This window comes from Phyllostomus discolor, chromosome 4, assembly GCF_004126475.2.
Source record: "Phyllostomus discolor isolate MPI-MPIP mPhyDis1 chromosome 4, mPhyDis1.pri.v3, whole genome shotgun sequence".
In the NCBI taxonomy this organism is placed as follows: Eukaryota; Metazoa; Chordata; class Mammalia; order Chiroptera; family Phyllostomidae; genus Phyllostomus; species Phyllostomus discolor.
In genome coordinates, this window is record NC_040906.2 from 80,920,024 (window position 1) to 80,944,944 (window position 24,921).

General features: G+C 36.0%; 1 protein-coding gene across 1 annotated transcript in view; it reads left to right on the forward strand.

The window, feature by feature from the left end:
- NXPH2 (neurexophilin 2) overlaps positions 1 to 20,876 on the forward strand; it is a 142,424-nt gene extending 121,548 nt beyond the window's left edge. Inside the window, exon 2 of the mRNA XM_036023546.1 lies at positions 19,458 to 20,876. Coding sequence (XP_035879439.1) covers positions 19,458 to 20,201 — 744 coding nt within the window. The 3' untranslated portion in view covers positions 20,202 to 20,876. The remainder of the gene's footprint in view (positions 1 to 19,457) is intronic.
- The last annotated feature ends 4,045 nt before the right edge of the window (positions 20,877 to 24,921 follow it).

Consider the following 24,921-nt stretch of genomic DNA (forward strand, 5'->3'; position numbering starts at 1 on the left):
TGCAGAGCTGACTGAGGAAGCTGAAGCCTTTCCTACTCCCCAGGTGCCGTGAGAGTGAAAAGCCAATAAGTGTTAAGTAAACATGTCAGTTAGAATTATTAAACATTACTCTTGTTCCTGATCTTAGTGGGAAAGCTTTCAGTTTCCTGGCACTGAGTATAATATTGGCTGTAAGTTTCCCATATATGGCCTTTATCATGTTGAGGAATGCTCCCTCCACTCTCACCTTGCTGAGTGTTTTATCATAAATGGGTGCTGTACCTTATCAAAAGCTTCTTCGACATTTCTTGATATGATCATGTAATTTGTGTCTTTCTTTTTGTTTATATGATGTATTATGTTTATTCATTGTACCATCCTTGCATCCCTGGGATGAATCCCACTTGATCATGATGTATGATCTTTTTAATGTATTGCTGTGTTGGATTTCCCAATATTTTGTTGAGGGTTGTAGCATCTATGTTCATCAGTGATAACTGGCCTATAGTTTTCTTTCTTTGTTGTGTCTTTATCTGGTTTGGGGATTAGGATGATGCTGGCTTCATAAAAGAGTTTGGGAGTATTCTCTCTTAGCATGTCCACTTTCACCACTTCTATTCAACATAGTATTGGTAGTTCTAGTCATAGCAATCAGACAAGAAAAAGAAATGAAAAGCATCTAAATTCAAAAGGAAGAAGTAAAACTGTTTCCTCAGTTTGCAGATGACATGGTAGTATACAGAAATAATATTGTAGTATGATATGGTAGAAGACCCAATAGACTCCACCAAAAAATACCTCAACCTAATGAGGGAATTTGGCAAAACAGTGGGATACAAAGTCAATATTCAGAAATCAAAAGCATTTTTGTACACCAACAATGAAATATCAGAAACAGAAATCCAGGAAAAAAATCCCATTTGTTATAGCAGCAAGAAAAATAAGTACATAGGAATAAACCTAACCAAGGAGGTAAAAGATGTGTAATCAGAAAATTACACAACACTGAAAGAAGAATTTAAGGAAGATACAAGTAAATGGAAGCATATACCATGTCCATGAATTGGAAGACTTAACATCATCAAAATGTCCATACTGCCCAAAGCAATTTATAGATTCAATTCAATCCCTATTAAAATACCAATTACATATTTCACAGATATAGAAAAAAACACTTCAAAAATGTATATAGAACCATAAACAATTCCAAATTATCCATAGAAATTTTGAGAAAGAAGAATAAAGTAGGAGGGATCACAATACTTGATATCAAACTATATTACAAGGCCATTGTAATCAAAACAGTCTGGTACTGGCATAAGAACAGACACATTGATCAATGGAACAGGATAGAGAGCCCAGAAAGAACCTATGACTCTGTGGACAATTGATATTTGACAAGGGGAGCAGAAGCATAAAAGTAGCCTCTTCAACAAATGGTGTTGGGAGATCTGGAAAGTTACATGCAAAAAAAATGAAACTCGACCACCAACTTACAACATACAGAAAAAAAAATTAAAGTGGATAAAAGACTTAAATATAAGTCATGGTACCATAAGAGTCCTAGAGGAGAACATGGGCAGGAATATTTCAGATATTTTATGAAGCAATATTTTCACTGATATGTCCCCTAGAGCAAGGGACATAAAGGAAATAAACAAATGGGACTTCATCAAAATACAAAGCTTCTGCACAGCTGAAGAAAATATCAGCAAAATGAACAGGGAACCAACTGTATGGGAAAATATATTTGCAAATGATTCCTTGGACAAGGGTTTGATCTCCAAAATATATCAAGAACTCATATGATTCCACACCAAGAAGACAAACAACCCAATTAAAAAATAAGCAAAGGACCTGAACAGACACTTCTCCAAGGAGGACATACAGAGGGCCCAGAGGAATATGAAAGGATATTCAGCATCACTAGCCATCAAAGAGATACAAATTAAAACTATGGTAAGATATCACTTCACACTGGGCAGAATGGCCATGGTAAACAAATCAAGAAACAAGAAGTGCTGGTGAGGTTGTGAAGAAAAGGGAACCCTAGTACGCTGTTGGGGGGAATGCAGACTGGTGCAGCCACTGTGGAAAACAGTGTGCAATTTCCTCAAAAAACTAAAAGTGGAGCTGCCTTTTCACCAGGCATTTACACTGCTGGGATTATACCCTAAGAATCCTGAAACACTAATTCAAAGAATTTATGCACCTCAATGCTAATAGCAGTGCAATTTACAATAGTCAAGTGCTGGAAACAGCCTAAGTGCCCATCAGTAAATGAGTGGATAAAAAAAAAAGCATGGTAAATTTACACAATGGACTACTTATACAGCAGAAAGAAAGGAACTCCTACCCTTCTCTACAGCATGGATTAAACTGAAGAGCATTACACGAAGTGAAATAAGCCAGGAGGTAAAAGACATATACCATGTAATCTCACCTATGAGTGAAATCTAATCAACAAAACAAACAAGTAAGCAAAAAAGACCAGAGACATGGAAAAGAAAACCAGCCCTCGCTGGTATAGCTCAGTGGATTGAGTGTGGGCTGTGAACCAAAGGGTTCCGATTCGATTCCCAGTCAGGGCACATGCCTAGGTTGTGGGCCAGGTAGCTAGTAGGGGACACACGAGATGTGACCACACACTGATTTTTCTCTCCCTCTCTGTCTCCTTCACTTCTCCTCTCTCTGAAAATAAATAAATAAAATCTTTAAAGAAAAAAAAAGAACAAACTGAGAGTAACCAGAGAAGAGGGAGGAGGGTGATAGCAAAGGAAAGAAGGTGAAGGGTTGTCGAGGAACATGTATAAAGGATCCACGGACAGAGCCAAAGAGATTGGAGGGAGGAATGAAATTTGTGAGGTGTGAGGTGGAGGTGGGTAGGGAAAGAAAGAGTGGGGGGAAATGTTTAACTATAATTGAACAATAAAAAAAAGAATTGTTAAAACACTAAAGAGTGGACAGGAAGGCTAGTGGTGATATCTGTTCCACTGGCATTTGTTCCAGTAAGGAAAATGTCACCTGTTAGGACTGGTATAGGATGGACCTACCTGAACTGGCAATGGTATTGTTTGTACTGAATGAAATTTGTACCTCAGAAACTCAAAGCTTTAAGTGCTGTTAATTTCTTTTCTAATCACCACTGGCTGTAAAGAAAGCTCTCCTCTTCCCCATCTCCCCTACCCTCTCCCTCACAGTTTAGGACCCAGCACCCCTACAACCACAGGGAAAACACAAAGCTACCACAAAAATGAAGGTATAGTAAAGGGCTTTATCATAATTATGTCAAAGTTCTCACTCTCCCAGATCCCAAGAGAAGCCAAGTAGCATTCATGGTCCTGCAGTACCCAGAGTGCTGTGACTGTAGAACACTCATTTGTGAGATTTTTTTTCATTATCTCCATTCCCCTTAGTAAATAGGTTGACCTTCAAAGAAAGGCCTATCTAAGGTTAATATTGACTCACTGGATGTGCAGAATTAAGTATAATGGACTGGCTCCAAAACTGAGAAAAGAGACATTTGGATCTAATACAGTCAGAAAACAGTAGGGAATTGATTTACTGGACGGAACACTGGAATGGAAATCTGAGTGCCACAGCCCCATCATCCTGCACAAGACACCTGCCCTCTCTGTGCCTAGTTTTGTCAACAGTAAAATAGTGAAAAGAAAAGGTTGGAGGAATGTTCAAGCTTAATACAAAATTAGATGCAGATTCATTGCTCTACTCACTTATTTATTACTTTTATATTAATATTAAATAAAAATAAAATAACAGTAATAGTAATATTGATGGTGACACATTTATCACATGTAATATTGCCAGAAAAAATTATAGGTAGTGTGTGATTTTCTAAATAACAAATAAAAAAGTTATTTGAGATCATTCAGCAATATGGTAAAGATTTATAAATTGAAATCATTGAGGGGTTCCTGACTTTTCATAGCTAATACTAAGATAAATGCCACTGATGTTCAATGCTTATCAAGTCTTTTCATGGGAACACCAGGAGATAAAAGATTTTGAATTTCTCAAAGAAGCCATGAGTGAAGCTTTGGATCCTACAATGAACAAAGTAGAAAAAGAGTGTTTGACTAAGCCTGTAGAAGAAATGGTTCCTGAAGTCCAGAAATTGGCCTCTGAACAACTCTGTGGCTGCTCAAAACAGTGTCCCCTCTGTAAAGCATTTTGTACAAACATAATCCCTTCACATGATGGAGATCACAGTGTTCCCTTCCACTGTCTTCAAGTTGTCAGAGGATATCACTGGTTTGAAACAAATAATTTTTGCATTGATACCTGTACTAGTTTGGTTGCAAGTAATTGTTTCCCTGTTTTGAGCAACAATCATAAAATCCCATATAAGAAATATCGAAAAGCAGGAAAGGAATATGCCACATGGAGCATCATACCAGACACATCCACCCAGCCATACTGGAAATGGTTTGTCTGTCATTTCAGATTAAACCTAGAAAAAATTTATCAGAATACATTTGTACATAGAGGTGAAATCCCTGATGCCTGGACCCATATCACAAAGCAGAATGTGCTTGATGACTTGAAAAAACAATAACACTCAATGACCACAAACATGTACCAGGATCTGAACAAGAGTCACAGAACCTGAACCATCCTAAACTATATTTTAAAGAAATTATTTAAAGTAAATTTTTCTCACAATTATGACCTTCATTATTTACATGTTTCAAATGAAACAGCTAAATATAAATCAATAAACATTTCAAGGGTTGAAGATTTTTTGTTGAAAGGACTTTTTCTTCATCTCATCTTCTTCTAGTTTAAAAGCAAATTACTAAAATATGTGAACACTATGATAAAAAATCACCCCTTATTCATATTTTAAACTAATATTCAGAATGCTGTTTTATTTAAAAATATATAACAATGTATAAATTCTTAGAAAGTCATTCTAATGGAGGGAAATCAAAATCACACTGCAGACAACTACAAATGTCTATGTATTAACTGTATGAACATTTAAAAAACTTGATATATAGTTCCTGGCTGGAAGCTACATATCTCCCTCTTCCAGTGTGTTTGTTTTTGACCCTCTGAAATTGTGGTGAAAGTACTGAAACTTCAATGAAAATAATATTCATGGAAGTTCCATGATTCCCAAGCATCGTGAAATTTAGACATACTAGCTTCTAGAAAAGAATTAACACAAGAGACTTGACAAGAATAAAGCCTGTGTCAATTCAGAAAACATTCTCAGACAAAAATGAAAAATACATAAAGAACTCACATGACTCCACTCCAGGAAGACAAATAATCCAAGTAAAAAATGGGCAAAGGACCTGAACAGACATTTCTGCAAGGACATACTGAGGGCCCAGAGATATATGAGAGGATGCTCCGCATCACTAGCCATCAGAGAGATGCAGATTAAAACCACAATGAGATATCACTTCACACCAGTTAGAATGATGATCATAAACAAATCAACAAACAATAAGTTCTGGCTGAGGTTGTAGAGAAAAGGGAACCCTAGTATATTGCTGGTGAAAATGTAGACTGGTGCAGCCACTGTGGAAAACAGTATGGAATTTCCTCAAAAAACTAAAAATCAAACTGCCTTTTGATCCTGCAATTCCAAACTGGGATTATGGCCTAAGAACACTGAAACACCAATTCAAAAGAACCTATGCACCCCAATGTTCATAGCAGTACAATTTACAATAGCCAAGAGCAGGAAGAAACCTAAGTGCCCATCAGTAAATGAGTGGATAAAAAAACTGTGGTATTCTATTTACATAATGGAATACTATGCAGCAGAAAGAAAGAAGGTGCTCCTAAGACTTCACAACACCATGGAGGGAACTGGAGAGCATTATGAAAAGTGAAATAAGCCAGATGATGAAAGAAAAATACCACATGATCTCACCTATCTGTTGATTAGTGCAATCTAATCAACAAAACAGAGAAGCAAGCAAAATATAACCAGAGACACTGAAATAAAGAACAAACTGACAGTAACCATGGGGGAGGTTAGAGGGAGTTATTAGGGGAAAGAAAGAGAAGGGTCATCAAGGAACATGTATAAAGGACCCATGGACAAAGCCAAAGTGGGGAAGGATGGAGGGTGGGAGGTGGCAGTGGGTTTGGCAGGGGAAAGTGGTGGCAGGAAAATGGGAACAACTGTGCTTGAACAACAATTAAACAATTTTTAAAAAGGAAAAAAAGTAAATAAAATAAAATAAATGCCACTGAATGAAATGTACATTAAACTAAGCTTATGATAACAAAAAAGTACAGCTTAGTAGTATATCTGGAAACAAAATTTTTAAAAAAGAATCTTCTCTACCTAAACCAGAAGTTTTAACACGATTATCAACAGTGATGTCATGTTGCTAGCATTCCATTGAGAAGAAGTGATAAAAATGACACTTTTGTGTTCTTCCTCCCAAAACCTGTAACTCCATTCAAATCAAGAGAAAAACATCAGACCAACTCAAATTGAAGGGCATGCTACAAGACCTGTAACTAGCACTCCTTAACACTTTCAAGGTCATCAAAAAGGGGAGACTAAGAAACTATTGCAGCCAAGACAAGCCTTAGGATTCATGAGGACCACATGTAATGTGAGATCCCAGATGAGATTCTGGAGCAGGTAAAGGATAGTAAGGAAAAATTAAAGAAATTTAAGTAAAGTATGGACTTCTGTTAACAACAGTATATCAAGGAAACTGGGCTCAGGGTATACAGTAACCCTTTGTACTACATAGCTTTTCTGTAAGAGCTAAAACTTCCCATAACATTACAGTTGTTACAGTTCTTGATAATGTTATCCCCCTAACATTATCAGCTGATTTGTCAAAAGAGACCTTACAGGCAAGAAGGGGCTGGAAAGAAGTATTCCAAGTTATGAAAGGCAAGGACCTACATCCAAGATTGCTCTATCCAGCAAAGCTTTCTTTTTTAAAAAAAAATTATTTTAATCATTGTTCAAGTACAGTTTTCTCCCACTTACTCCCATTCCAGCCCACCCACCCAACCCTCCCCTCTTCCCCCCATTACCCCCCACCCCTAGTTTTTGTCCATGTGTCCTCCAAATTTGTTCCTGTAAACCCTACCCATTCCCCCCTGAAATTCCCTCTTCTCTCCCCTCTGGTCACTGTCAGCCTGTCCCCTATTTCAGTGTCTTTGGTTATATTTTGCTTGTTTCTTTGTTTTGTTGTTTAGGTTCCTGTTAAAGGTGATATCATGTGGTATTTGTCTTTCACTGCCTGGCTTGTTTCACTTAGCATAAAGCTTTGCAGCTCCATCCATGCTGTTGCAAAGGGTAGGAGCTCCTTCTTTCTTTCTGCTGCATAGAATTCCATTGTGTAAATGTACCATAGTTTTTTGATCCATTCATTTACTGATGGGCAACTAGGTTGCTTCCAGCACCTAGCTATTGTAAATTGTGCTGCTATGAACATCAGGGTGCAAAGGTTCTTTTGTATTGGTGTTTCAGTGTTCTTAGGATATAGTCCCAGCAGTGGAATCACAGGGTCAAAAGGCAGATCCATTTTTAGTTTTCTGAGGAAGTTCCATACTGCTTTCTATAGTGGTTGTACCAGTCTGCAGTCCCACCAACAGTGCACTAGGGTCCCCTTTTCTCCACAGCCTCTCCAACACTTGTTGTTTGTTGCTTTGTTTATGATGGCCATTCTGACTGGTGTGTAGTGGTATCTCATTGTGGTTTTAATCTGCATCTCTCTGATAGCTAGCGATATTGAACATCGTTTCATGTGTCTTTGGATTTTCTGTATGTCCTCCTTGGAGAAGTGTCTGTTCAAGTCCTTTGCCCATTTTTTAATTGGGTTACTTGTCTTCTTAGAGTGGAGTTGTGTAAGTTCTTTATATATTTTGGAGATTAAACCCTTGTCTGAGGTATCATTGGCAAATATGTTTTCCCATGCAGTTGGTTCTCTTTTAATTGTGATACTGTTTTCTTTAGCTGTGCAAAAGCTTTTAATTTTGATGAGGTCCCATTTGTTTATTCTTTCCTTTATGTCTCTTGCTCTAGGAGACAAGTCAGTAAAAAAGTTTCTGCGTGAAATATCTGAGATTTTCCTACCTACGTTCTCCTCTAGGACTTTAATGGTGTCACGTTTTATATTTAAGTCTTTTATCCACCTTGAATTTATTTTTGTATATGGTGTAAGTTGGTGCTCAAGTTTCATTTTTTTGCATGTAGCTATCCAGTTCTCCCAACACCATTTGTTAAAGAGGCTATTTTTATTCCATTTTATGTTGCTGCTTCCTTTGTCAAATATTAATTGACCGTAGAGACTTGGGTTTATTTCTGGGCTCTCTATTCTGTTCCATTGGTCCATGTGCCTGTTTTTATGCCAGTACCAGGCAGTTTTGATTACAGTGGCCTTGTAGTATAGTTTAGTGTCAGGTATTATGATCCCTCCTACTTTACTCTACTTTCTCAAAATTGCAGCAGCTATTCAGGGTCATTTATGGTTCCATATAAATTGTTAAAGTGTTTGTTCTATGTCTGTGAAATAAGCCATTGGTACTTTAATAGGTATTGCATTGAATGTGTAAATTGCTTTTGGTAGTATGGACATTTTGATGATATTAATTCTTCCAATCCATGAACACGGTATATGTTTCCATTTGTTTGTGTCTTCCTTGATTTCTCTCCTCAGTGCAAGGCTTCCATTTAGAATAGAAGGGCAGATAAAGTGCTTCCCAGGTAAGGTCAAGTTAAAGGAGTTCATCATTATCAAGCCCTTATTATATGAAATGTTAAAGGAGCTTATCTAAGAAAAAGAAGACAAAAAATGTGAAGAGTAAAATGATAACAAACTCACAGTTATTAACAACTGAACCTAAACAAAATGAAAACAAAAACAAACTAAGCAAACAACTAGAACAGGAACAGAATCACAGAAATGGAGATCACATAGAAGGTTATCAGTGGGGCAGTGGGAGGGGGAGAGAAGGGAAAAATGTACAGAGAATAGGTAGCATAGATGGTAGGTAGAAAATAAACAGGGGGGTTAAGAATAGTATACAAAATGCAGAAGCCAAATAACTTGTATGTATGACCCATGGACATGAATTAAAGCAGGGGAATGTGGGTTGGGATGGGGTGTGCAGGGTAGAGGGGAGTGAAGTGGGGAAAAAATGGAACAACTATAATTGCATAATCAATAAAATCTATTTTAAATAAGAAAGGCATCAAAGACATACAGAGAGGAACTAAATTGTTCAGCATCAGGATAAGAGCAGGCGGGTCAGTTTTCGTTTAGAGAGAAGTGCTGGCAAAGGCCACCTTTCCTTTTCTGAGCACTTCCCCCACAGAGCCACAGAGGTGGCAGGCAGGCACCTTATTTGAGACTCCATCAACATGGATCACACTGTCTCACCCTGGTATTACCTGGGCCGTGCCACCTGAGGCCCTGCCCCATACAACTTTTAGTCCCACCCAAGCTTTTTTCAATGGCTTTTCCACATGAATGACTTGTCTTGGCCCTTGCATCTGATTTTCTTACATTCTCTCAAATAAGCAGTGCCTGGCTTCAGTGAGCCCTGTACTCATGCTAAGTTGCCCCAGGCCTGGTACTAGCAGCAGCTAGCCTTGGTTCATAGCATCACCTGGGCACCTCCAAGCCCAGCATAAATAGTAGTGGTACAAAGCTATCAATCGCTTTGTAGCTTATGATGTGTGACTCCAGAGAGAACACAGGTGGTGGCTGACCTTGGATGTGCCAACAGCAACAAAGGCTCAGCACTACAAGAGGGTGTATACATCCCACAAAGTGGATACACATTGAATGCCTAGCTTGGGTAATAGGAGAAGCTGTGACACTGGACCCTACAGGACACCTAGTACAGTAGGCCACTCTACAAAGTCTGTGAAACATACCAGTTCTACCTAATACATAGAAACAAACACAGGAAGGTTACCAAAATGTGGAAGCAAAGAAACATGGTCCAAATGAAAGAACAGAACAAAACTCCAGAAGAAGAGCTAAACAAAATGGAGACTAGCAATCTACTGGATGCAGAGTTCAAAACACTGGTTATAACTTTGCTCAAGGAACTTAGTGAGAACCTCAGAAGCACAAAAAAAGATCCTATCAGTAAAAAAAAAATTACTAATTGAAATAAAAAGCAACTTACAGGGAATTAACAGTACAGCAGATAAAACCAAGAATCAAATTAGCGATTTTGAATATAATGAAGTAAAAAACAACCAATCAGAACAGCAAGAAGAAAAAAGAATCCAAAAAAGTGGTGATAGTGTAAAGAGCCTCTGGGACAACTTCAAGCATACCAACATTCACATCATGGTGGTGCCAGAGGAGAATAGAGAGAGCAAGAAATTGGAAGCCTTATTTGAAAAAATTAATGACAAAAAGCTTCCCTAACTTGGTGAAGGAAATAGACATACAAGTCTATGAAGTGCAGAAAGTCCCAAAGAAAATGAATCCATAGAAACCCACACCAAGACACATCATAATTAAAATGCCAAACGTTAAAGATAAAAAGAAAATCTTAAAAGCCATAAGAGAAAAGCAGTTAGTTGCCTACAAGGGAGCTCCCATAAAACTGTCAGCTGATTTCACAAAAGAAACTGCAGGCTAGAAGGGATTGGCACAAAATATTTAGAGTAATGAAAGGAAGGACCTGTAATGAAGATTACTTGACCCAGCAAAGCTATCATTTAGAATCAAAAGACAGATAAAGAGCTTCCCAGATAAGAAAAAGCTAAAGGAGATCATCACCACCAAACTAGTATTATATGAAATGTTAAAGGGTCTTCTTTAACCCTGCAGAGGTCGCAGCTGATCTGAGAGATACAAAATCTTTTCTTAAATCTTGTTATATATAATGGGTGCATATGTTCAGGGTCATGACTAGCTCTGCATTTGTAAGTGACTAATGTTAAACCATAACATTTAAGCCATCAGTTTGGTTATAATACATTTTGAAAGGGTGTGTGATACTCAACAATAAATTGTATCTGAGAGATACTGCAAACTCCAAAATCAGTATTTGTGTAGTATTTTTTCCCCCTATGAACTTTGAAGTCAGTGTTGTGGTGTTTTTTTCTTTCATTTGGCATTGAAAGTGCCTGGAAAAATATATCAATTCAATAATACAAGAGATGTTGAAGAACTTCAGTGAATGCTACTTGAGTTACCAAAACATTTTTGCAAGTTTTGTGAAAAGCATTGCCTTGAGCATTAGCAATATTGTTTGTGATGATGGTTACAAATGTTTGCAAAGGCAACTATGAACATTCTGTTTAATTAAAGGTGAAACATTTTTGGTTGTATTTTTAGCAATATACATGACCATTATATGAAAAGAAAAAAATTTTATTGTTTTTATATTTATTTGTTTAATAATTTTTAGCTTGTAACTAAAAATAAAAACCATGCATTTTATTATATATATAATAAATGCAAATTTGAAGTGTTTTAAAATTTTTTTCTCATTTCAACACATACTAGTAATGAATGTATCACTTAGGTACATGCGACCTAAGCTGTAATTTTTTTTTACCATGACCTCCACAGGGTGAACAAGAAGAAGAAGAAGAAGAAGAAGAAGAAGAAGAAGAAGAAGAAAACTATAAACAATAAAATGGCAATAAATGTATATCTATCAACAGCTGAATCTAAAAAACAAAATAAGTAAACAGAACAGAACCAAAATCATAGATACAGAGAACATTTTGATGGTTGCCAAATGGGAGAGGGTTAGGGGATGTGTGAAAAAGGTGAAGGGATTAAGAAGTCAAACTCGTAGTTACAAAATAGTTATGGAGATATAAAGTACAGTATAGGAAATTGAGTAGCCAAAGAACATATATTCATGATCCATGGACACGGACAATGGTGCATGGACTGCCTGAGGAAGTGTGAGGCTGAGTAGAGGGAGATAAAGGCAAAACTTGGGACAACTATGATAGCATAATCAATAAAATATTTTTTAAAAAGAAAAGAAAAATATATAACAGATATGGTTGAAAAAAGACATTCTAATATAGTATTTGCAGAGGAACATGCATTTTAGTTTATAAATTATTATAATTCATGACCATTCTCACATATGCCACTATAGAATTTATTGCAGCTTCTCTGCCTCTTGGGGAAAAAGTGCATTTAATTATCAGTGAAATTGAACTCTAGCTTGTTATGATGAATGATTTGAACCTTTCATCTTTTCTCCCTGTAAAACAAAAGAACTGAAGTGAAATACAGTCTTCTTCCTCTACTCCCTTTCTCCCACCTTCTTCATTTAATTGATGAAGGCTTGAGCTTTTATTAATCTTTTTGAGCTCCTCTGTAGATGCAGAAAAAGCTAATATGATATCATTGTATCTAGCTAATGTGTATGCTTTGTAAAATTGATACACCCTGCCAAGACATAAATTACTTAAGCTTTGATAAATGTGTTGAAATCAGGGAATGTTCAAACAGATAAAGCACAGCAATACCTCTTTTCCTCCCTTTTTAAAACTCCATTTTGTGCTTAAATATTTTATGGTTAAATATTTTTTATTATTTTTGTAATATGATGGGACAAAGATATCAGTGATACTGATATTAGCATAGACAGCTTTAGCAGGTACACAAGTAACCAGTGGGATACAGGCATGTGTTTCATAGAAAACATGTAACAGGATGTTACCGCCTACAGCCCTCTCCCAGGACATTAGGCTATAGCATAGAAATTGTCTGATAAAGAATAAGGGCACCTGCCAGACATGGAATACTTTCAGCTTCCTTTGCTGACTAATTTGGTAGGTTGGAATAAAAAATTCACAAACACTTTTTGTTGGCCAAGAGAGCTCTCCTGAGCCTGCGATCTGGGTACAAGTCAGATGCCAATGAGACTGGAAATATGAGGAAACATTTAATAGATGTTCTGAGGTTGAGAAGGTTGATTTCTACTCAGTTGTTGATGTATCACATGGCATTGAATCAATTTTTTGATTAACTATGATCAGTTTCCTGGAGGCCTGAGGATTCATAACACTTTTTTTCTTTTTTTTATTTAATCTTTATGTATTTCTTCCATTACCAATTAGTCCCATTATACCCCCCCTTCCCACAGCAACCACCACACTGTTTTCCATGAGTCTTTTTTCCTTTTTGATCAATCCCTCTACCCCCTAACCTCCCCACCACCCAGCTGTCATCCTGCTGCCCATCTGTGAGTCCCCATTTTCCTTGTTAGTTCAGTTTGTATATTAGGTGCCACATATTATTGAAATCACATGGTATTTATCTTTTTCTGACTGGCTTATTTCACTTAGCATAATGCTCCCCAGGTCCATCCATACTGTTGCAGAGGGTAAAATTTTCTTCTTTTTATGGCTGAGTAGTATTCCATTGTGTAGATATCCCTTAGTTGTTTTATCTACTCATCTACTGATGGACACATGGGCTGCTTCCATATCTTGGTGATTGTAAATAAGGCTGCAATGAATGTGAGGGTGCTTATGTTCTTTCAAATTAGTGCTTTGGGTTACTTCAGATATACTCTCAGAAGTGGGATCACAGAGTCAAAAGGCGGATCCATTTTTAAGTTTTTGAGGTATTCCCGTACTGCTTTTCACATTGGCTGCACCAGTCTGCACTACCAACAACAGTATAAAAGGGTTTGCCTTTCTCCACATCCTTGCCAGTATTTGTTGTTTGTTAATTTATTGATGAAAGCCATTCTGACATGTGTGAGGTGATATTTCCTTGTGGTTTTAATTTGCATTTCTCTGATGATTAGTGACGTTGATCATTTTTGTAAATGTCTATTGACCATCTGTATGTCCTATTTGAAGAAGTGTCTATTCAGGTCCTTTGCCCATTTTTTAATTGGGTGGTTTGCTTTTTTGGTGTTAAGTTTTTTAAGTTCTTTATAAATTTTGGATATTAACCTCTCATCAGATGTATTAGCAAATATGATCTGTGGGTTGAATTTTTATTTTGTTCATTTCCTTTCTTGGAGAAAAACTCATCTGTTTATTTTCTCTTTTGTTTCCCTTGCCGGGGGAGATATATCCAGTAAAAAATTGCTACAGCAAGGTCCCAGATTTCACTGCCTATGTTTTCTTCTAGGATTTTTATGCTTTTGGGTCTAACATTTAAGTCCTTGATCTGTTTTGAATTTATTCTTGTGTGTGATGTAAGAAGGTGGTCTAGTTTCATTTTTCTTCCCATGTCTGTCCAATTTTCCCAACACTATTTATTGAATAAATTATCTTTAGCCCATTGACAGAGGTATGTGCTTCCTCTGTCAAATATTAATTGACTATACAGATGTGAGTTAATTTGGGGGCTCTGTATTCTGTTCAATTGATCTATGTGTGTGTGTTTTATGCCACTACCATGCTGTTTTAATTACTATGGCTTTGTAGTATAGTTTGATATTAGGTAGTGTGAGTCCTACAGCTGTGTTCTTCTTTCTCAGGATGGCTGTGCTATATGAGGTCTTTTGTGATTCCACATACATTTTCAAAATATTTGTTAGAGTTCTGTGAAATACATCATTGGAACCTTGATAGCAATTGCATTGAATCTATAGATTGCTTTGGGTAGAGGGAAGGCTCCCAAACTCATTTTATGAGGCCAGCATTATCCTAATTTCAAAAGCAAATAAAGACACTACAAAGAAAAAAAATATAGGCCAAAATCCTTGATGAACATAGATACTAAAATCCTCAAAAAAAATATTAGCACACTGAATACAGCAATGCATTAAAAAGATCATAAAACATGATCAAGTAGGATTTATTCTGGAAATGCAAGGTTGGTACAACATTTGCAAATCAATAACTGCAACTCCCCATATAAACAAATTGAAAAATATAAAACACATAATCATATCAATAGATGCAGAGAATGTGTTTGATAAAATCCAACACCTATTTGTGATAAAAAAAAAACTCTCAAAAAATGGGATTACAGGGAACATATGTGATCATATATGACACATCCACTGCCAGCATCATATGCAATGGGCAAAAACTACAGACATTCCCCTTATGATCAGGAACAATGATGTCTGCTTTCACCTCTCTTATTCAACATAGTTGAACTATGTTGAACATAGTTGAATTAAGTTCAACATAGTTCCAGTGAACTGGAAATCCTAGTCATAGCAATGAGACAAGAAGAAGAAATAAAAGGAATCCAAACTAAAAAGGAAGAATAAAACCATCATTATTTGCAGATAGAACTCAAAGATTCCACCCAAAAACTATTAGAACTCATAAATGAATTCAGCAACGTAGCAGGATACAATATTAATATCTTAGAATCAGTGGCATTTTTGTATGCCAATAATGAACTAACAGAAAGGGAAATTCAGAAAACAATCCAATCCACAGTTGTTACAAAAAGAATACAATACCTAGGAATAAGGCTAACCAAGGATGTAAAAGACCTGTACTTGAAAAATTATAGGACATTGAAGAAAGGAATTGAAAAAGATACAAAATAAGTGGAAGGTCATGGATACTTTTAAAACCCTGAAGGAAAAAAATACAATTTTTAAACAGGAGACATGGGGCTATCCATTGGACCATGCAAGGACCATCAATCATTGGATGCCTTTTGCCAGAGATTGGGTTTAGTATTCCCACTCAGTTTTGGTTAGTACTTACAATCAATCAGCAAATTACATATTTGTGAAAAATACTAGGGTTCATGTCAAACACTTAAGTGAGGGTGATGAGTTCTCAAGCACTTGAGTCATATGCTTTTTCTACTATGCTACTTATATACTGGGAGTGTGTGGGTGTGTAGGGGGGCAGATTGTGACTCATCCAACCCCAGTAGGCATGAGCCTTTGGGTCTTAGCACATACAACCATAGGAGAGGTTACCCTCTCAATAGTGATGCACACATTTTGAGAAAATATTCCAGGGGAAAGGCTGAACAAGTTATACCAATGGCAGAGGAAGATGGTAGAGTAGGTGCAATAGTCAGCTTTTAAAGACAACTAGGAATATATTTATGCTTTTTATTATATATCATTATCTGACAGTTTTCTCATATTTGGCTCTAGATATGGAAATCAACATTTGTGAGGACTGTCTATGTATTTTTAAATTATGAATAGATGAAGTTATGTACAGTTTTTCTCAACTTATTTAATGTTTGTTGTTGACGCAAGTGAGAAATGTCTTGGGCCAATAGAAAATATATACATATACTTCTCATCTAAGAAACTGTCAGTGAGTGTTTTCACTGAACAGAACACAATTATAGATGTGTACTATCAATTAAATTTCATTATTTTTATTTGACAAATCTTAAAATCAAGGGCTTTTTCAGCAGGTTTGAACCTAAAAAGTATTGCATTAGAATTTATTTTTTAGAGATCAAATTTCACTTTAAATTCTCATATGGGTAATCTTCTGAAGAGTTAAGGAGATCTTCTAAAAGGAAATAATCACATGTAATTTAGCTGTTTGATAAACTTAGATTTTTTTACACTCATATTTCTTTGGATAAGTAACAGACGTTTGGGTCAAGTTGTTACAACACCAGTTAGTACAAAAAATCATCACATTTTTTAAAAAGTTTCAGTAAGTGGCTGTTGTTTTTGTTATTATAAAATAATTTCAGAACCACCACAAAAGTTCTAGAGATAATAGTAGAATCTCATAATGCCTGTCTCCTAATGGGATCTGTCATGTATTCCAAAATGCACCAATACCAGTTAAATTCATGATTGGAAATTGACTTGTTCTTGAATGATGGGTTCAATGTTTATAGATTTTTCAATAACAGAAAAGTAAGGAGAAAATCTGGCAATTTTCTAAATAAAGAAAGAAAATTTAAAAAAAAAAACGATCCAGGCAGAAAAAAATGCAGGAAAATGTGTAAACTAAAACAAACGTTTTAAGAAAAAAAAAAAAAAGAGCACGTTGCTCCTTCTAGCAAGAATTGTTGTTATACTTGTGAATGAAAAAATATTTAATTAGCAGAATCTATATAAAGTTAAGACATGAGTGTGTTGTTGTTGCTGCTGTTGTTGTTGTTTAAACAAGCTGAAAGGAGAAAATGGCAAAAAGCACCCTGGCCAGTGTGGCTCCATTAGTTGGAGTGCCATCCCATGCACCTAAAGGTCACAGGTTTGATTCCCGGTCAGAGTACATACTTAGGTTGAGAGTTTGACCCCCAGTCAAGTCATGTATGGGAGGCAACTGATTGATGTTTCTCTCTCACTGTGATATTTTTCTCTCTCTCTCCCCCTCTCTTTCTCTCTTTTTTCTCTCTCTCCCCCCATTTCTTCTCTCTCTAAAATCAATAAAAGTAACTGTGAGTGAGGATTTTTATTTTAATGTCAGAAAGGATTTACCCTATGAAAGAGAAATGAAGGCAGGAGTGAGGGAAGAGGTTAGGAAGTTGTGCCAAATAGGGTTGTAGAGACCAGGAGGTCAAGGAAAAGCTCTTGTATACAAATAATTCTCAGCAAGTGGGAGGTATGTGTGTCACCATTGAGCAAGCAAGGCAGAGCTCTTGGAATATTGAAAACAGGTGTAAAATAGATAATAGACTCTGTGCAACAATAATCATAATCACAGAAAAGAGAAAGTGGACCTTGATCATCAAGGGCATTATCTGCCTGTGTGCCCTTGGATCTCTCACTAGAGAGAGGCCAGGACACATCATTTGGACCAGGCTGCATCAGTTCTCAGGAGACACAAGTCATAACTGGAGCCAGCACTAACTGCACAGGCTATTACCAATTGATTTGAATGGGGTTTGTGCATGTCATAACAAACACCATTCAAAATCAGAAAGCTGGTTACACTTATCAAAAATACCCAAATGTTTTGAGACAGCTCCCTCATTTCCTAATGAATATGCTAGCCTTTCAACACCTGGAGAGAGAAAAAAATATCAACTCAGGATGTGTAAGTTCCTAAGAAGAGGTAGTATGGATTTAAGTTCTCAAAATAGTAAGAATGTACATCATATCAATTTGCCCTTCTGCCTAACCTCAGTAATTAAAGTGAAGAGAACAAAACCATAGAAAATACTGTACATGAGGAAGAAAAGTCTTCAGGAAATTAATCAAAGGGGCCAAACTCCTTCTCCCAATGCAAATTACAAGAAAACTCACACATACATTTAAGTCCTTGCATTCCTACTCTTAAGGATCTTGGGGACAAGGTATAAGTGAATATACTTTTTTTCTAAGCTCTATTAGAATTTGAGCTACTAAGCTTTTATGAACATAAAAAAGATAGCCTTGTGTTATTAAACTCTACCATGTAGTTGAATACAATAAATATAATTCAGGCTATGTCTTATTTTTTTTTCAAAATAGGATTGAAAGCAATAATTTTTTTAATAATCTGACATTAGTTCACTAGGTGCTTTGCCAAGTTTGAAGGAGCTGCAGAAACAGTACATAAACACGGCTTCACTTCTTCCTCATCCTTTCCATCACGCTGACAGTTTTCCCAAGAATCATTACCAGCATGGTTTGTTCCATTAAAGATAAGAGGCTATCTGTGTTTCCACTAGAAACTTCTATTTTCCAGACTTTATAACTCATTTATAAATATTCACTCCAGGCAACAGTTTCATATAGTACAAGTCTGTGTCTCAGAATCCATATTGACTTAACTAAATGATTTTTAGAAATGATGAGGACTTTTACACTACTATAAAAAAATAAAAAGAAAAATCAAATGCACATAAAGTACCATGTTTTAGTGGGTATGATTTAAAACAAAATACTGTGGAATCTATAAACTACATGCACATAACTCTTAGCAATTCTATCTTTCAAAGTAGAATTCATTTGTAATAAAATTCATTGCATTATATACAGGCTATTAATTCAAATTATGCATTTCTAATGTATTTGTTTCTGTAAAGGTAACTAAATTTGAAATTATATTATATCAACTAAAACTTGTGTAGAACTTTCTATTATTAGTCATGCTCTTTTTTGTTACAGAATTTGAAATGGAATTATACCAAAAGCTATGAAATTATATAACATAAGCACTTGAATATAATAATATCCTTAATATTTCTAAGTATATTTAAGACATTAGTATTTTATATTCAGATGGTAGATCCATGAAACAAACTTTCAGCATTCTGGATTTGTCTTCTACCTAAAAGAGAGTATATCACAACTTTAATGTTTTTATTAAATTAGAGGCCAAAATATACTTCTTACCCCATCTGGAAAGATAGAATTATAAAGATTAGGAAACAAAGACTAAAATTACATCAACCCATTAAAATGAAACACTTCCTTCTTAATCTCATCATTTTAAATTTTGTGCCTCCAGATTCACACTGCTTGAATTAAATGCTCTTCTCATTCCACTGCTGAGCCACCTGCGTAAAATGCTATTTATCAAGAATCAAAATTTTATTGCAAAAATTTCTCTTGTGTTTTGGCTTTATAGTATGCGTATGCTCAAAGACTAACCTAAAATTGATTTCTTTGTTCTTTTCACACAGTTATTTTGTGACAGTAAAAAGGTGGCACATGCCACAGAGGGGCTGGATTGGGAAGACAAAGATGCTCCAGGGACACTGGTAGGGAATGTGGTTCACTCAAGGATCATCAATCCTCTGCGCCTGTTTGTTAAACAGTCTCCAGTCCCAAAGCCTGGACACGTGGCCTATGCGGAAAGCCTGGAAGACTTCTGGGACTGGCTGGCCAACATCACGGAGGTTCAGGAGCCATTGGCAAGAACTAAGCGGAGGCCCATAGTAAAAACAGGAAAATTTAAGAAAATGTTTGGATGGGGTGACTTTCATTCCAACATTAAAACTGTTAAACTCAACCTCCTGATCACAGGGAAAATTGTCGACCATGGAAATGGAACCTTTAGTGTTTATTTCCGACATAATTCCACAGGCCTGGGCAATGTTTCAGTAAGTTTGGTACCCCCCTCCAAAGTGGTGGAATTTGAAGTTTCCCCACAGTCTTCCTTGGAAACCAAGGAATCCAAATCTTTCAATTGTCGCATTGAGTATGAAAAAACAGATCGGGCGAAGAAGACTGCCTTGTGCAACTTTGACCCATCGAAGATCTGCTACCAGGAGCAAACTCAAAGTCATGTGTCTTGGTTGTGCTCCAAGCCCTTCAAAGTCATTTGCATTTACATTGCCTTTTACAGTGTTGATTATAAACTTGTGCAAAAGGTCTGTCCTGACTATAACTACCATAGTGAGACTCCTTACTTATCTTCTGGCTGAATCTTTCCACAGTGGTAGAAATGAGGGACCAATGTATATTTAAATAGAATGACCAACAACAAAGCCCAGCTGTTCATGGTAAAGGATCCCTTTTGTTTCTGGCAGTGAACCCTAGTTCCCTAATAGGTTTATGAATTTAAAAAAAGAAAAGTAAAAGAAACCTCTAAATGTGAAGTGTGTTTGTTTTGATCATAAGTACCTTAATGTAAAGAATCAAACTGTTTATGAAGCTACCACTTTCATGTAGGATGGCTAAGTTCTCAGAATGTTGTTTCTCTAAAAGAAGCATCAGTGGAAGCAACTTGTAACAAGGAAGAATTGAATTATGCATGTGATAAACAATGCTCTTGAAATGAGCCTGCCTTGAAATATGTTTTGGAAGCTTACCCTAAAAATAGCAGATTCAGTAAAGTAACTGAAAAAATTCTCTTTGATGAATTTCATTTCAAGTTCTTTTTTATTGCTATCATTCTCCCCACATTTGTGCTGTTACTGATATGAGAGATGAAGGGGTAAAATTTGTTTCAAAACTTGTGTGTGAAGTTTCAGTGCCACAGTAGAACTAAACACATCATTATCTGAGCTCAAGTTCAGCGGATGTGATTTAAACACTAAGCCCTATGTTGGTCACCACCCTTATAAGTCTCATCTGAGGAGTAATATTGGTGTATTGGGTATTGGTGTATTGGTGTATTGGCCAATTGAGCAAATCCGGATTTAAGCAAATTCAACAATAATTAAGAGCATGATGTTTTTAGATTCTTTTGCCAAATTCAGTGTTGTGAGGGATTGTCAAAGTGTCATAAATCTGTATTCTCCCCATAACCTATACCCTCATTCTATTCATTTGGGAGTACGATTTTTATATACATGTGTGGAACGACTCTGAAATGGAGAGAAATTATTGTTTCCTAGGCTAAGAGGGGGGAGAAAAATTTGAAGTGGAGGGAAGAAATTCCAGAATTATGGATTCATTATGTCTAGCCTTCCAGGTTAAGTTCTCCTTGCATTGTTAATTATTTGAGTGAAGAGTCAAACTCAATGTGGAAATAAAGAATATATTTGAACACTAGCAATTATCATTAAGTGCTAATAACCAAGATACCTGACTCACCAGGCTTTTGAAATCATTTACAAATTAATATTTCTTCGCAGTCATGTCTTCCCACATTTCCTAAGGGGGTAGGCAGTCATCCTGATTTGTAGAACTGGGTGATCTCACAGCAAGCACAGAATGAGAGTCTGAGTGACCAGTAAAAGGGTTTCTAGAACTTGTTAAGACTCATAGAATGGTAACATTTTTTACATGTTAACTTTTGTATGTTAATATTCCCCCCTTTCTCATCTGTAAAATATAAGTTAAAGTAAAATATTAAATTGAAGAGTGGAAAACCAGTCTCAACCAACAAAAATGCCACATCACTGAAAAAGCCAACAGCTCTGTTCTCTGTTTTGCATCTCCATCCCTTTCCTTTTCCTTCTGTCCATGCAGTGTTTGATTTTTGTCTTTTGTAAAAATTGTACTAGGCTTAGTGTGTGGTAGTACATGCTTGAAGTTTTTGCTCTGAGTTCCTCAGAGGCTTTTGCAATTTTGTGGTTGGAGTGAAATATTTTGAGATTTTTTATTTTCATCTACAAGCAAAATTAAAATACAGTTTGTTGTAAAATATGTGGGAACCATAAATGTATATATACTTAGAATTTTCTGTATACAGAGAAAGTATGTGTACACATTTCTTTGTAAATAAAAATAATTTACTAAATCTGTCACATGACTTCAGGGTACTTTTTAAAAGACTGTTCTGTTTTTTTTTTTTCTCACAAGTGTTTATTGTGTATGTATGTGTGTGTACGCAATACCAACTGAGCATTAAGATTCTCCATATGTATGTATTAAACAGAGCAGCCCAGCTTTGGAGATTATAAAGTAGAGTAAAAAGGATAAAATAGAGCACTTGGCACACAGTCTGACATGTAGTAAGAACTCCATAGTGTGAGTTGCCTTTATGATTATTATTATTATAACATGAAATGAGATTTAAAGCCATCTGATGTTCAAAAGTTGAGTGATAAAATCATTATATCGATGCAAAGAAAAAACACAAAATCAGTTTACATGAGTTTTAGATTTTAGCAAGGCTTTAAAAAAGAGGAAAGTTTCCCTAAGCATACTTTTAAATGGGAGTAGAACATATGCCACATGTATTTTTTGTCACAACTCCATTTCAAAGACTACATAATTGTCAGTAATGGTGCTTGGCACAATATAAATCAGATTCCGTTTAAACATGCAAATGCACACATTTCTACAAAGCCATTATTGCCTTTGAGTACTGCCATGAAGGCAAAGGATATTCATGTAAGGCAATCTTACACTAAATCACCAACTGTTCAAATTAAAAAGAATAGATCGTTTAAAATGAAAATTAATGAATTAAATACTTGATATGAATATAATGTCATATGTCAATATACCTCAATAAAATCTTTTTGAAACTTAAAACAACAACAGAAACAACAGTAGCAGAAATGTAATCTTCAGGGAGATGTCAGGCATCTTTTCAGGGTCCCTCAAGGCCTGCTATTTACTAGACAGAAAACTCATTTGAGGACCTTTTCACCCGTCAGCAGAAACAGTCTTTTTACCAATCACCACACACATGAGAAAGAGACCATATTTCTATGACTAAATACAATGTGATCACACCAGCCACAGACACTGTCAAATCTAGAGAAGAGAAATAAGAGAAAGATCCTGTGGACAGCATGTGGCAAAGCAGCAATCAGTATAAAAGAAACAACTTTCCTCTTACTTTGTTGTACTTGGAATTTCAACATATTCTCATGATCTAGAATAACAACAGCAATGAGTGTGGTTCTCTGATGCAGACATTCCTAAGAGCACCTGCCACATATTACATTATAGTCTTTATTTTATAACACTTTTCTTCTTTACTTCATACGACCCAGATGCCTACATGCTACATTTTAAGCATGATTGCTCCATTTTAAACATGCCACATTGGGCTAAATCTGTCCCCACTCAAGAGATGGTTCTGCTGGGTTGGGGCTGCCAGTATGGCTGTTCAAAATGTGGTACTCAGATCACCAATATGACCTGTAATGTAAGCTTGTTAGAAATGTAGAATCTCAGGTTCTACCCCAGAACACACTGTATTGTAATTTGCATTTTAATAAAATTCCCGTGTGACTTGTATAAACATTAAAAACTGAGAAGCACTACCCTAGAAAGTCTAATTTAGTGAAAATGCTGTAGAAATTAAGAATCTACATCATACAAACCACACTAAGTTATGTGGACTTCTGACAACACTCTAAAATAAAAGTTAAAGGAATGGACCCTTTTAAAAACAAACTTAAACTAAAAGATTGTGAACCACATAAAGAAAAGTGATCAACCTGTATAGAAGAGTAATATTGCAACGAGAGTGCAGCCTGCAGTGTCTTTTAGTTCAACCCCTTCCTTTGACAGACAAATAAAACTGTGGCCCCATCAGAGGAAAGGACATGCCCAGCAATAAGTGATACACCCAAATGAAATGCAGGTCTCCTGACTCCTAGTCCCAGGTATTATGTCATATAAAATAGCCAAATTAAAGCAGATATTCAAGACAAAACAAAAGTAACTGCAGTGAGTTGAAATCAAGACATACTCCAGAAGCCAAAACTAAACATGAAAATGACTGGAAATGCTCTTTCCAAAATCTTCAGGACTGTAATTTCTCTAAAAGCACAAAATTCTTAAAATCTAAAACTAAAAAATAAAGTCAGGATAGAGCCATTATATTCAAGATAAGAGTCCTAGGTATTAGAGATATGAGTGACTAAAAATTAACAGTTGAATCCTACATTTGGCAGGATTTTCAAGTGATTAAAACACCTAATAATGTATTTTCATAGAAATAGGTAAATTGTGTGAAATGTCTTAATTTCCCAAAGGTCTGATTCTACTTCATAAAGAATCTTAAATTAATTAATTGGTCTATAAAATTGAAGGCAGAGTTACGCATTTTTATTTGCAGTAAAACTATAGTTAACACCAAGTTAATGAATCAGGACTTTCAATGAGTAGAAATTTAGTATCTTCAATTGCAAGAGACAAATCACAGAGAAACAAACTCGTGTTAAGAGGTTTGTTCTTTATACAAATTATATAGATGATATTCAAGAGTAATTTCAAGGGGACAGTGGGGGGAAGGATTTTCAGGAACTAGTGTAAAGGACACATGGACAAAACCAAGGGGGAGGGTGGAAGCAAGGGAGGGAGGTGGGATTCACTAGATTGGGGGGGAGTGGTAGGGAGGAAATACAGACAACTGTAATTGACCAACAATAAAGTAATTAAAAAAAAAAGAAATTTTTTAAAAAAGAGTAATTTTATTTTCACCTGCATCTCCTACCCAATACTGTGAAGTCTCTAGCCATGGAAACACATCCCATCCTTCTTCATTTCCAGTCTTCTCTCTGTTCTTCATCCAACTCAGCTTCCCCATAGGTAGTGCATAATCTATTCTCAAAAAAAAATGGATTAACTTCTTTGTGCCCTCCACAGCACCTGGCAAAGTGTCTGCTATGTAGGAGGTACTTGTTCAATATCTGCCACCTGATTTCTAAAAAACCTCCAGTGCAATTCAGTGACTCTTTAAGACTCCACTCTACCCACATGATGGGTTATCTTGCACCATTTTCAGCACAAACA